This window comes from Bos grunniens, chromosome 5 (genome assembly GCF_055505025.1).
Source record: "Bos grunniens cultivar Pamir isolate PY7600 chromosome 5, Bosgru_T2T1.0, whole genome shotgun sequence".
Taxonomy (NCBI): Eukaryota; Metazoa; Chordata; class Mammalia; order Artiodactyla; family Bovidae; genus Bos; species Bos grunniens.
The window spans coordinates 105,857,927-105,872,439 of record NC_141169.1 but is presented as its reverse complement, the minus strand read 5'-3'; the positions used below and the strand labels follow the sequence as shown (position 1 = coordinate 105,872,439).

General features: G+C 46.7%; 1 protein-coding gene across 1 annotated transcript in view; it reads right to left on the bottom strand.

Moving 5' to 3' along the window:
* Positions 1-14,513, bottom strand: part of ANO2 (anoctamin 2) — a 335,785-nt gene that overhangs the window by 149,446 nt on the left and 171,826 nt on the right. The window contains exons 13-14 of the mRNA XM_086404358.1: positions 11,594-11,676; positions 4,149-4,259 (exon numbers count right to left, since the gene is read on the bottom strand). Of these exons, the coding sequence (XP_086260484.1) occupies positions 4,149-4,259; positions 11,594-11,676 (194 nt within the window). The remainder of the gene's footprint in view (positions 1-4,148; positions 4,260-11,593; positions 11,677-14,513) is intronic.

Here is a 14,513-nt window from a genome sequence, read left to right as displayed (position 1 = left end):
CTACTGCCTGAATTAATCTACAAACTCAACTCAATCCCTATCAAAAATTCAATCTTTCTTTTTCAGCAGAAATTGACAAGCTGGTAATAACACTAACATGGAAATTCAAGACACCCATAATTGTCCAAAATTCTGAAAAAGAAGCATAGAGTTACATTCCCAATTTCAAAACTTATTACACAGGTGTAATAATTAATTGAGATAATGTGGTAATGGCCTAAGGACAGACAAATAGGTTAATGAAATAGAACTGAGTGTCCAGAAAGAAATGAACTCTTACATTTACGATCAATTGATTTTTGATGAGGGTATAAAGATAGTTCAATGGAGAAAATAGTCTTTTCAACAAATAGTGCCAGAAAAACTGAATATTCATGCAAAAAAAATGAGTGTGAACTCCTTACTTACATCATATACAAAAATTAATTCAAAGTGCATCATAAACCTAAATTTAAGAGCTAACACTGTAAAGTTCTTAGAAGAGTTGACAGTATATCTCTGTAACACTGGATTAGGCAATGGTTTCTCAGATACGACACCAAAGCACAAGCGACAAAGACAAAACCAGAAAATTTGAAGCAAACTGCATCACTAATTAAATTTTTAAAAATCCACAGAAAGGGAGAAAATATTAATCATAGTATTTGCAAAGGAACTGGTGTTCAGATTATGTCAATAACTCTTAACACAATAATAAAAAGAAATTAACCCAAATTTAAAAATGAACAATGAATTTGAATAGAAATTTTTCCAAAGAATACATAAAAATTGCACATAAGCACATGAAAAGATGTTCAACATCATTAGTCATTAGGGAAATGCTAATTCAAACCACAACGAAATACCACTTCACACAAGTAGGATGGATAAAATAAAAAAGATGATAACAAGTGTTGGTGAGGATGTGGAGAAATTAAGAGTCTTCCTGTATTGCTGGTTGGCATGTGAAATGGTGCAACCACTTTGAAAAATATCACAGCAGTTCTTCAAAATGTTAAACCAGAGTTACCTTATGATCCAATAATCCTACAAAAAAATGTGAAAATATATATCCATACAAAACCTGGTACACAAATGTCCATAGCAGCATTGTTCATAACAGCCAAAAAGTGAAAAGCCATCCATAGGTCCATCAACTGATGGCTGTATAAATAAAATTGGGTATATCCAAAATATGGAATACTGTTTAGCAATAAAAAATGAAAGAAGTACTAATACAGCTACAAGACGGGTAAATAACGAAAATATTCTGCTAAATAAAAGAACAGAAATAGCTCATTTTGCATGATTTCATTTACACGCAAATCCAGAATGGGCAAATCTGTTGAAACAAGAAGTAAAAAACTTGCTTCCCAGGGTATAGGGTTTCTTTTTAAAAAGATAAAAATACTTTAAACTTAGATTGTGGGAATGACTGCACAAAACTGTGAACATTCTGAAAACCGCTGGACTGTTTAATTTAAATGGGTGAAGGTTATGGTCTGAGAATTAAATTGCTATAAAGATGTTTTTAAAAAGGAACTTGACATCTTTAAGAAAAAAAAAAAAACTTTCTAAGAAACAATAGGCCTTGGGGATAAGGTGGAGCTGAGTTTGACTACTAGCTCCTCCACAACTAGCTATGTGGTCTTCCATAATTTCCTCTACCATTTGAGCTTGGACAAATGGAAGGTTTTTTTCTTTTTAAAAAAGTTTTTATTTTATGTTAGAGTATAGCCGATTAACAATGTTGTGATATTTTCAGGTGGACAGTTAAAGGACTCAGCCATATATATCCTTATATCCATTCTCCCCCAGACTCCCCTCCCATTGAGGCTGGCACATAACATTGAGCAGAATTCCCTGTGCTTATACAGTAAGTCTTTGGTTATCCGTTTTAAATACAGCAGTGTGTACATGTCCATCCCAAGCTCCCTAACTATGCCTTCCCTTCCTATCCGCCCCCAACCTCCAGCAATCATAAGTTCATTCTCAAAGTCTGTGAATCTGTTTCTGTTTTGTAAATAAGTTCAGATAAATGGTAGTTTTAAGCATTCAAGAGGAAGGAATATAAGGAGAGACGGAATACGCAGCCTCAGGGTTAAGTAGGCAGAGCCAAGGTGAGCCTCTGGGATGAAAGAAGCACATCCAAAACCATCATCTAGACTCTGACTCTTGGTCCCTGTCCATTTCCCAGAAGCACGTGCCTTTCCTAAGCATCCCGCCCATGATGGTGCCCCGAGAGTCCCATTTTGCCGTGGGTATTGACCTCCACTCTTCCCGGAGGCTAGAGAAACATCACTCCCACCAGGCAGTAACACGTGCTTCTCTCTTCATCTCCCGCCTCCGGCTAGACTTACAGCATGAACAGAAGCACACTTCCGATAGTAACAGAATGGAGGGAACGCAAGTAAGATGCTGACCATCAAATTCCCAGCCATTTTTAGCTTACACTGCTCATTTGGGAAGGTCATTTCCCTTCCAGTACCTATAAGGCATTAGAGGCTTTGAGCTCTGCATTCTCAACAGTGTAATGAAAATAAATGTTAAATGCTGAAACATAAACGTATGTATCATTCATAATGCATTCAGATGTATTTCAATAATTCATGGTTCCTGAAAGTTATTTCACCCATCATGTATATATATCCAAGTACTGCTTAAGTCAGAACCACAGTCTCAACATACGCAGATTCAGCTCCTCGGCATTCCCGTCTATGGAATTAAAATTAAATGAGTCAGTGGTCAATAAAAGTTACGCGTGATTTCCATAGAATTACCCAATGTGTATTACCCTGGGGTGGAGAAAGGGGGCTGCATGAGATTGCCAGAGTCGACAGGATACAATATGCTCGCTTTCTGATGAAGCTGGTGGCGACGATTACTCTTCCTTAAGAATGAACTCATTTTTCTCCCCAAATAATTGGTGGTCTTTGACTCACTGTTTTCTAGGGACAAATAATTCAGACAGGCCACCCCCTTTCTCTTCTAAGTCCTGTTTCTTTTATTAAAAAAATAAAAAGGAAGAAAGCAAGCTAGCATTCTGGGCTCAAAAACACCACATTCTTCTGTATTGGTGCTTGAATAAATTTGCATGTTAACATGAATGGTTCCAACTTAAAGAATGTAAAATTAAATAAAATTTGAATTCGAATCCAAAATGGAGAAAAGACACATGTAAAAACAACAGATTGTCGATCTCGTTGATTTTTTTCAGGAACCAGATTAGGAAAGACATAAACACACATACACACACACACACACACACACTCACACACACACACATACTTGGTTTCAAAAAGGGTGGCATGCAGAGGAGACCGGCACTGCCAAAGAGGAGTCTCCCCCGAACCCCCACCTCACAGGCACTGAGAGTATTTACGGATCACAGTGCAGTTTCTGAAGCTCTGTTGTGATGTCTGAATGCCACCCAAAAACTCAGAAAACGACTCATGAGCCATGTTCACCATCGCCTCTCTACTTTGGAGGCCCATCCAGAGAAAATGAAATGTGAGGAACGGCGTATGAGCAGCTCAGGCAAACACAGGCTCGAGTGCGCCTCTGCCAGCCCTAAGAGCCATTTCTCAATTCATCCTTGAATTGTAGTTAGATGCCCAGACTGTCAGAGACAGGCCTGGGTTGGAATCCCTGATCCACACCCTCCATTCACTGGCTGGGTGACCTCCGGCCAATGGCTTAATTTGTGCACATAACTTTTTTTATTAGCTTTCATTTACAGAAAAATTGTGCCAGCTTCATAAATTTATTGCAAGAATAAAATGCGCTGAGAACAGCGTCTGGCCCGTATCAGGAACTCGGGGAGGGCTAGCTGTCACTGAGATGGTTGGTCTGGCAGTGGTTGCTATTGTTATGCACCGTGTAGGTGATGAAGTCCAGAAGAACCAGGCCTGAAATGGCTTCTTGCTTTTCCGACCGGGTCTCCCATTTCGTCCAGGCACTACCACCCAGGAAAGAGATAAATCGAGTTGTGGCAGAAGCCTGCTCCCCACGAGCTCTGCCCTCTGGACAATGAGGGATATTATCAAGCTTTCTTTCCATCCTGTCCCACCACTGTCAGCCCTTCTAGTCCACAAAGGCATTCCCAGTGCAATGACAACAGGATCTTAAGAAATAAACAGGATGGTGAGCACCAAGCGCCGGCATCTTACCTCATCCTCAGCCTCAGTCCCACTGGTTCCCAGTTTCTGGACCACAGACTTGTTGCTCTCCTTCAGCATTTTCTCGCGAACTTTCGTTTCATACTCAGGCCGGGAATGCTCCTAAAACCCAGAGTCAAAGAGTGGTTAGTACACAGGTAGGGCAGCCTTGGCCTGCAGGGCAGAACCAGACACCACATGGACAGTGAGTCAGGACACGGGACCGGACGCTATGGGACGAAAGCTGCCACACCACTAACAACCACCACACCACTCACAACCACCACACCACACACGACTGCCACACTACACACAACTGCCACAGTATACCCCACTGCCACACCACATGACCACCATACCACACACAACCACCACACCACACATGACTGCCACACCACACACGACCACTCCACCACACACGACCACAACACCTCACCACACACGACCACCACACTACACGCGACCACCACACTACACACAACTGCCACAGTATACCCCACTGCCACACCACAGGACCGCCATACTACACACACAACCACCACACCACACATGACTGCCACACCACACACAACCATTCCACCACACGCGACCACCACATCACACACAACCACCACACTACACACAACTGCCACAGTATACACCACTGCCACACCATATGACCGCCATACTACACACAACCACCACAACACATATGACAGCCACACTACACACGACTACCACACCACATGACTGCCAAACCTCACACAACCGCCGCACCACACACAACCGCCACACCACACACGACCGCCACACCGCAGGCATCCACCCCACCACAACAACTGCCATACCACACCCATACACGAGGCATCTAGACCAGGAAAATCAGGAACACAACGTGGCAGGAAAGGAGGACACACGACAGTTGTTATCACACTGAAAACCAAACCTGAGCACGTTCCTGGGGGCAGTGCCAGTGTTGAGAAAAGAGAGAGGAAGCGTTAACAAGCAGCTGATACAGACAGGAGCCCTGAGCTGCACACAGCAGTGAGCAAAGGCTGCCTCCAGCCACCCCACCATCTATCCTCAGCCTCCACTGTAGTTTCAATAAGCCCAGTCCCAGCTGGAGAAACAGATGTGCCCCACAGCTGGATGTTAGGGCAAGGACCGAGTGTCTTCCTCAAGTCATTCTTCCGCAAGCTAAAAATGGCGGCCAATAAACATCAAAGCTAAAGGCGGCCACAGGGAATCTTAAAACTTGCTTGCCTGGACCTGTTTCCTGTTCAGTCTAGGTGAGTAACTCACTGGCAAGTGCACCGGTGCTCAGGAGACATCCCCGGGGCCACTCAGCAACACAAACCTGAACAGTGAGTCACCAGGCATGAGAAAGAGAGCCTGGCTCGTTGGAAAGACCACAGTCCCAGCAACTCAGAGGCTGGGACAGGAAGATGCACGGCTGACTTCAAAGAGAACTTAACGGTGTAAGTTAAGTGTCTTCCCTGCAGCTTTCAAGGACCAATATCCAGGATGTGAGGACTTCACATTCCTGCAACATTTACCGAGAACTCCCAGGCAGGGATCCCAGAGCTGGGTCTCAGCAGACTCAGAGAACACACATTCCCTTATCACTGCTCATGCCTCAGAGATTCCGAAAGCCAACAAGCTAGGCTCCTTATCTATCTCTGACTTTCCTGGGAAATGCCATGATGCTGGAGAGGAGAAACTACACGCGTGACTCATAAGAATAACTGATATAAGAGAGAAGGAGCTATTCCAGAATTCTGAAGGCTTCCCATCATCAACCAGTCTCCAGGATGCAGTCCACCCTGAGAGGTGGGACCTTCTCTGCCTGCTGAACCATAGGCGGCGGTGCCTCCTCTCAAAACCTTCGAGTTTTATAGCTTGTACGACATGTTCTTGATCACATTTTTTTTTAAAATTATTTCCTAGTTGTTCTGCGTGTGAGAGTCTTTACATCCTAATATAAGAATCTGCTATCTGGTCTGCACTATTTTGTGCTTCTCACAGTAATTAGCACCATAGGGAGCACACAGAAATCCCTAAATGCTTGTGCAGTTCACTTCGTTTGGTCTCTCCTCTTCATCCATCCTCCAACATAGCACTTCCTAATGTGTGTGCCAGGAGGGTGTGGGGTTAAAAAAGGATTCCAGGCTCGAACTGATTGGAAAACTCCATACAACATGTCACCTGAGAGTCACAAAGAGCCTAATAAAAGCTCTGAAAAGGTTCTCCTGTAAAGACACCTGCTGAATATTCTTCAGCCCAGCAGGTCCCACAAAACTTCTTTTACTTCCAGCAAATAACATCCTGCAGAAATACTCTGAGAAGCACAGTGTGACCTTTTCCTCCATGGCCTCTGAAATCCAGTTGCTTTTCTTCTATATGATCGCTATGGAAGATTTTAACTATAAAATAATGGCTGAGTGTTTTTGTTGAGTACCAGAATCTGGATTCCAAAGACCTTCAGGCAAGACTTGCTTTCACCCTGTCACCCACTGCAGAGGAGCTTCAGGGCCTTCTCTTCTGATGAGAGGAGGCTCCTGACCAGTCCCTGATTTTCCAAAGATGGGACATCACATAGAGGCACCCCCCAGTTGTGACTGTGGCCCCCGCACCATACTCTGGGCCCCAGTTCAGATCCCCCTCATTTGTTTAGAAGAAGCCAAGAGCTCTTGGCACATAGGAGTCCAAGGCTCTGAAAGCGGAGTCTTAGGCTTCTCTGCTTTGCAACTGAAGCAAGGTCAGACAAGGATCTCCCTGCTTACAGTCAAGAAGATCAGGTTAGGTCACAAGATTCCTCAAAGGCATGGAGCTGGATCAATGATCTCCCAGCCAGAGTAGCATCTAGACCCCCATGAGCGTGGCTCCAACATATCCAGCTGTGGGCAGGTCGTCATTAAACATAGCCTCCCTGGATGGGTGGTCTGATGCCAAGTCATCACAAATACATAACCCTCCCACAAAGCTTTGGGAAATATTTCACAAAGCTGCTTCCATCTGTTTGATCCCTCAGGAGCTGTCCTGAAGAGAGGGCCTAGGCCAGCTCAGAACCAGTCTTTGCTGATCTACAGAGGTAAATCTGCAGATGCAATCAACAAAGGTCTCCATCCAAGAGCCATCAAGCATCTCCTGTTCTCTGAGCCTGTGGGAGCTCTTTTCCAGGTTCTGAGGCTACATACAAGGTGCTTCCTCTCCAGGAGCTTATCCCGAAGTCAAGGAAGGTGACAGTAACCAAACAAACCCACCAATAAGAAGCTAGCAGGTGGGGACTCAGAGCAGCAAGAGAAATGTCAGGCTGGCCGCTTCAGAAAGGGGATTTAGGGAAGGTATGGATGTGAGAGTTGGACCATAAAAAGGTTGAGCACTGAAGAACTGATGCCTTCAAATTGTGGTGCTGGAGAAGACTCTTGAGAGCCCCTTGGACTGAAAGGAGATCAAACCAGTCTATCCTAAAGGAAGTCAATTCTGAATATTCATTGGAAGGACTGATGCTGAAGTTGAACCTCCAACACTATGGCCACCTGATGCAAAGAGCTGACTCATTGGAAAAGACCCTGATGCTGTGAAAGATTGAGGGCAGGAGGAGAAGGGGACGACAGAGGATGAGATGGCTGGACGGCATCACCAACTGAACAGACATGAGTCTGAGCAAACTCTGGGAGATAATGGAGGACACGGAAGCCTGGCGTGCTGCAGTCCATGGGGTCGCAAAGCGTCAGACGTGACTTAGAGACTGAACGATGACAGCAGCCGGAGGAGGGTAACGCTGGGACAGGAAAGCCAAGAAAGAATCAGGTCAGGTGGAGACTGGCACCTTCGAGGCAGCAGGAAGAGCCAGTGCAAAGCCTAGAAGGAGCCGTGGAGAGAAGGCAGATCCAGGAGGCTGGAATTTCCAGAGGAGGAGAAGGCCACCATGAGCTGGGCTCAGAGAGGAGGCAGGAGGCTGTGTCTTATGTGATGGGAAGCCGTTAGGGACAGCTAAGCCTGACATGGTAGATGTGGATGGGAGAAATGGAGGGGAGGACTCTATGCCCAAATAAGGCCACTCTTTGAGGGGTCCCAAGGACACCTGGGGCCTGAAGGCAGAAGGTAATTGGGCAAGAGAGGTGGCCAAAATGAAGACCACCCCGCTTCACAGCAAAGACTCATGAGGTCTGGCAGAAGGCTCCTTCAACAGGCTCCAAAGGAGTCTCTTGGGACGTCTCTGCTGGTTCCACAAGGAGGCCCCTCGGCCTGGGGCTGCTGACCCAGGACGTGGGTTCTCCGGCCTCCTTCCCCATTCCCCTGCTCATTTCCATGGTGTCCCATGTGGAGGGGGCACCCCAAGGGGGAGGGACAGAGGGTGGATGTCTCTGGTCTCTGTGTGAGTTAGCACCCTCCTCTCCCACACATTTCCTAATAAAGACCACAGGAAAGAAGGCTGTCTGGGGGCTCTGTCTGTACAGCTGCCTACGGGAGGATTCCTGAGACTTGGAGATCAGAGAAACAGCTCTAATCATAACCTTCAAGGACTCCTGCATCTCTCTCCCCAAAGCCCAGGTAGTATTTGCCATTCTCTTGCTCCTCATTTGAACATAGGTTAGGGCTTCCCTGGTGGCTCAGACGGTAAAGAATCTGCCCACGTGACGGAGATCAGAGCTTGACCTCTGGGTGAGGAAAATCCCCTGGAAAAGGAAATGGGAACCCATTTCAGTATTCTTGTCTGGGAAATCCCATGGACAGAAGAGCCTGGAGGGCTACAGCTCATGAGGTCGCAAAGAGTTAGACACAACTGAGCAACTAACACTAAATCTGCCCCCGACACTTCATATAAGTCCCAGGGTGGGTCACAAATACCTGCCAATCTTGCCTTCAGTGCCTTCTCATGACCTAAGGAGACACAGCAGCAATCAGGACGCTCCCTGGCCTGACCACCAGCCTGCATTTGCTGTTCTGCCCCCCACTACAGCCCAATCCCTTTTCCCTGCAGCCAACGACACTTCCCAGGCATCTCACTACCTTTGAGCCACACATGAGCTTCCCCAGATCAACGGTCCTGTTGGCTGTTTCCTCATATGGGTACCCGTTCTTCCCTTTGCTCCTCATTAAAATTCAACCAGTCTCCAAAACCTTGATTTTTTGTTGTTGTTTAGTTGTGATCTTATAGACTGCAGCACACCAGGCTTCCCTGTCTTTCACTATCTCCTAGAGTTTGCTCAAATTCATGTCCATTTAGTCAGTGATACCATCTAATCATCTCATCCTCTGCCGCCCCCTTCTCCTTCTGCCTTGTCTATTGTTTTTAAGCATTCTTTTAGGCCAGAAGTAATTTCTCTCAAACTCACTGTTGTATTCTAAATATTCAGAGACCAGAGAGCCCCTTAGCTGAATTCAGTCCTTTGAAGATGCTCAAAGACCATGTCTGTGGGATTGCCACACCCCAAATCAGAACCTGGTCCATAGTAGTTGTTTGATGTGCATGTTCAGATTTAACTCAATTTAAAGTGTGTTTAATATCCAAGTTCAAAAATCTAAATACCTGGAAGCAAAGACACAGGTGTCCTCCCTTCTCCCGATCACGCCTGCCCCGAGTCTGGTGCACAGGGGCACATAAACAATGCTTGCAGAACTGATCCACCCCCAGGAACCTCACACAGAGAGCCTGTCAGGACCAGCGCCTTGTGCCAGGGTGAACCCAGGCTTGGTCAGGCCCCTCTCAGCCTGCACAGGAGTTCCTGAAGTCAGGCCCCTCCCAAGACTTGACCATGGCTCATCGGTTAAACAGGAAACAGGAAACCTGGTTACAAGAAACAAAAATGGATTAACATCTCACTCCTGCCAGGGGCCCAGGACTGAGATTTCCAGGGCACCGAGTCCTGATAGATGCCTTTCTCCATGTGAGTGTGTTCACACATCCTCTCTACAGAGAGACTTGCTGGCTTCCTCAATGCTACTCGGAAGACACACTTGGCCTGTTTCTGGCCTCACACAGGCTTAGATGCCAAGAAGCTTCTTCTTCTTTTCCTTGGAGACCTCAGAGTCCTGGCCTTAAGAGAAGGGAGCTGTGCCCCCACCCTCTTCCCACATCCAGCTACAGCCCTCTCCTCTCTCTTCTCTCCTCTCTCCTTCTCTGTCTCTGGAATGAAATGGAACAGGACAAAATCACCCACACAGTCCAACTCTGACAGCTCTTTCCGTTGGAAGCACTGCCTTGGCCACTTTTCCCCAAGAAATGCAATTGCCTTCATTATTCTGCATTGCTTATCTTCTTAACTAATTTGTATCCACTCTGAAGGCAGAATCCATATGTACATTCTCTCATTTGCCACAGAATCTGCAATGTTATGAGTCCCCAGGTATACACTTAACGCAGAAGACTGGGGATAGAGTGAGCATGTGAACTCAATCCATGGTCATCGAATGCCCACCTGCTCAAAGGCAAGCTGAATACCTGGAGCTTTAAGGAGAGGGGAGGATGCTGTATCACAGACCAGGGAGCCACACAGACTTGGGAGCAAGACTAAACTGGGGGTGTCACTAGCTTGGATCAAAGCATCAGGGTCACAGAGCCAAGGGTCCCTAGTCTCCAAGGCAACAGACATCAATAAGTGATGGAGAATACAGAAAAGGTCAGCTCTACACGAGGCCACCATATGCTCGCGGCCAGCCAGTCCATGGTACTCAAAATACTGGGGGTGCCTCCTGGACCTCTGGACACTGTCCCACCACCTCATTGACAATGCCCACAGCATTGCGAGTGCCTAGCTAATATTCACTTCTGCTGTTCAGGCAATGGCAGCAAGTGGGAATAGATAACATGAGCAACCGTGCCCGTGCTGGTCATTGTCAACTCCAATATCATCAGGGGCCCTAGTTCTCAAATGAGCCCCAAGGGTAGGTCAGTTACTTTCATCCTTTAAACAACATCTGTCCATAAAACTTGACTCTGAAAGAACCTACGCTTTCTCTTAGCTCATGTTCCCATGTCACATCGGCTGACAAGGTACTGGGTGAGTGGTTCTTTCCTTTTCCATGAACATCAAAGGCACCTGGCACCCATGCCTCCACCCGACCCCCAGCACGCTACCAGGGGCATCCAGACATGTCCATATAACACGTCTGGGTCACAGCCTCTTGCTTCATGCTCTCAAGAACCAATGAGACAGGAGGTGGAAGAATGTTGAATTGAACCTCAAGGCTACGGCAAGGCTTCTCGTGCCATTTTTTCTCACCAAGGGTCACCAGCACATCTGGCTACCCATCAAGTCTGAGGTCTTACAGGTCAAGAGAAGATAGATGATTTCAACTCTTGGCCTCAGTGCCTATCAACCCTGGCTTAGCCCATGGAGCCAAGCTAGGAAAGGGGTCACAGCAAGACTTGGCAGGTGACCAGCTCCTGTGAGAGCAAAGAAAGTAGCTATTTCACTCAAGATGATTTATTTCCAGAGGCAAAGCAAAGCAGAAATCCAAAGAGAACTCACTTCTTCCTCTTCAATGCCAGTCAGGTCCCAGAAGTAGCCCAGTCGCATCTGTAATCGCTTCCAGTTTTCAAGAAACATGGTAGCTTGAAAAGAAAGAAAAAATTCTATTAATTTTGAAGAGTGGATTGAGAGCACCCTTAGGGTTCACCCCATGGAGGATACACACTGAATATTAGTCGCTCAGTCATGTCCGACTCTTTGTGACCCCCCGGGCAATAGCCTGCCAAGCATCTCTGTCCATGGTATTTTCCAGGCAAGAATACTGGAGTGGGTGCCATTCCCTTCTCCAGGGGATCTTCCCGACTCAAGGATCGAACTCAGGTTTTCTGCATTGCAAGCCACCAGGGAAGCCCCATTTCTAGGTTATAAGAGAAGCTTAAACACTGATCTCAAGACATAAAGGAGCCTATTATACAGAGTGAAGTAAGCCAGAAAGAAAAACACCAATACAGTATACTAATGCATATATATGGAATTTAGAAAGATGGTAACGATAACCCTGATGCGAGACAGCAAAAGAGACACAGATGTATAGAACAGTCTTTTGAACTCTGTGGGAGAGGGAGAGGGTGGGATGATTTGGGAGAATGGCACTGAAACATGTATAATATCATATATGAAATGAATCACCAGTCCAGGTTCGATGCATGATACAGGATGCTTGGAGCTGGTGCACTGGGATGACCCAGAGGGGTGGTACAGGGAGGGAGGTGGAAGGGGGTTCAGGATGGGGAACACATGTACACCTGTGGCGGATTCATGTTGATGTATGGCAAAACCAATACAATATTGTAAAGCAATTATCCTCCAATTAAAATAAATAAATTTATATTAAAAATTAAAAATAATAAAAAAATTTTTAATAAAGAATACAAGCATTAAAAAAAGTAAGAAATTGGAATGATGGCTTGTAGCCTTTTTAGACAAACCTCATCTTCCCTACATGCTCTCTCTTCCTGCACCTTCCTCTCACTTTTTTCTCCATCTTTCTGTCCCCCGCACAACTTCCCTTTCCTGAGCCTGAATCATCTCATTCTGAGATTACGTCACATCTCCTAATAATTCTACCTGAGTCCAGGGTCTCAGACTTCCACTCCATCCCGCAGGCAGCTGGGAGATGCAGCTCCCAGAAGTGACATTCATTCATTCTCCAAGCAAATATCTGTTGAATGCCTATCATCCAGACACACCGGTCAGTTTGCCCACTCCAACCACCACAGCCCTTGAAGGGCAGCCCAACACGCTCCAGAAAGAACCAATTCCCTCAGCCCTGAAGCCATGGCTTCTTTAGATCGGGATTGGACACCTGATCCTGCTGATGGGGCCAATCAGACTCTCTTTTGAAAACTGAAACTAAGAGACACAAAAAGAAATGGGACAAACCACGTAGCGTGTGAAGAAAGGAGAAAGGTTCCTTATAGTTCCTCCTGCTCCAGTTCCCTAGGCGCCTGGCTGTACTTCATCTCCTGCATCCACAAGCTTGCTTCTTACTTTCTTATAGTCCCTTGTCATTTGAGCAAGCTTGAATGGATTTCCTAACTTGAAAAACCTGACCTCAGGTACCTGCGACATACGAAACACTGCTCAAGACATCCTGAGGAGCTTAGGTGAAAATGATGTGGATTTTGCTCTCAAGTGATTTAGTCTATCAGGAGAGATTTTAAATAACGACTGTACAAAGCATAAAGTGATCAGGGACTTACACACAGCACAGATAAAGGGCTGTGGGCATACAGAAGAGGGGGTGCCCGCTGCCGGAGTATCTGAGCTGAGCCTTGAAGAGTAATGGCATTCAGGCAGTGCTAAGGGGCAGGGAGAAGGAGGCCAACAATGCCTCAAACTTGCAGCAGGTCCCTATTGTCAAGATTCTTCCCTCTAGATACACAGAATGAGTGAATCTGGTCCATCCCGTCTGTCCCCATCCATTCCCACCGTCTGTCAGCACACACCTCTCATCTGCACTCTCAGGCATCACCTCATTGCCCTCTTCATCCCCAGCTTGTACAAACTGTCCCTGTCCCATGCCACACTCCAGTGCTGCCTTCACCGTTTCCTGACCAGCTCAAGCACCATAAGGTAAGACTCCCAGGCGCCCACTCCTCTGCACTCCTACAGCCCTTAGGTCTGGTGTGCTGGAAATGGAAGGGATGTGACAGTCCCTGAGGACACCCCTACCCCACTACATCACCCCCAGTAACAGCCTGGGTGCCCTGCCTTGCCTGCCATGCCAGACCATCGATTGCAACTCAGGTCTGCAGCATACAAATAGGACTGCAAACTCTTCTTCAACTGCTACGTGTCTCTGCTCACCTGGGGCACTGCACAGGGCTGAGCCCAGCAAACACTGAGAGCCTGATCAAGCACGTGGTTCCTTGAAGCTGCATGTTTCACTTGGTGCTACACTGCGGTGCATGGGTCTGTACATCGCTGGTGGTCCAGGGGTTAAGACTCTGCACTTCCAGTGCAGGGGTCACAGGTTCCCTGGTCAGGGAATTAAGATCCCACATGCCTCAGTGTAGGGTGAAAAATCTGTATCTTTGGTTCCTGGGATCTGAGACCTTTTCCTTTTGTGTGTGTGCACCCCGACCTCTGGACCCCAGCCATGGCTTGGGGATGCTCTCCAAACTGGGGTAATGCCTCTCCTTTCCCTGTGCTGCTCCCAGTGCCCGAGGAGGGCTCTGCACACCAACTGTGGTCTCCATGAAGGAGAGAAGTCAGAACGGGAGCAGACGATGGGGTAATAGAGTCCCTGAGACTTAGAGAACGAACATGGTTGCCGGGGGCAAGAATGAGGGAAAAGAATATTTAGGGAGTTTGGGGTGGACATATACACACTGCTGTATTTTAAATCGGTAACCAACAAAGACCCGCTGCACGACACAGGGAGCTCTGTTTAAGGTCGTATGGCAGCCTGGAGGGG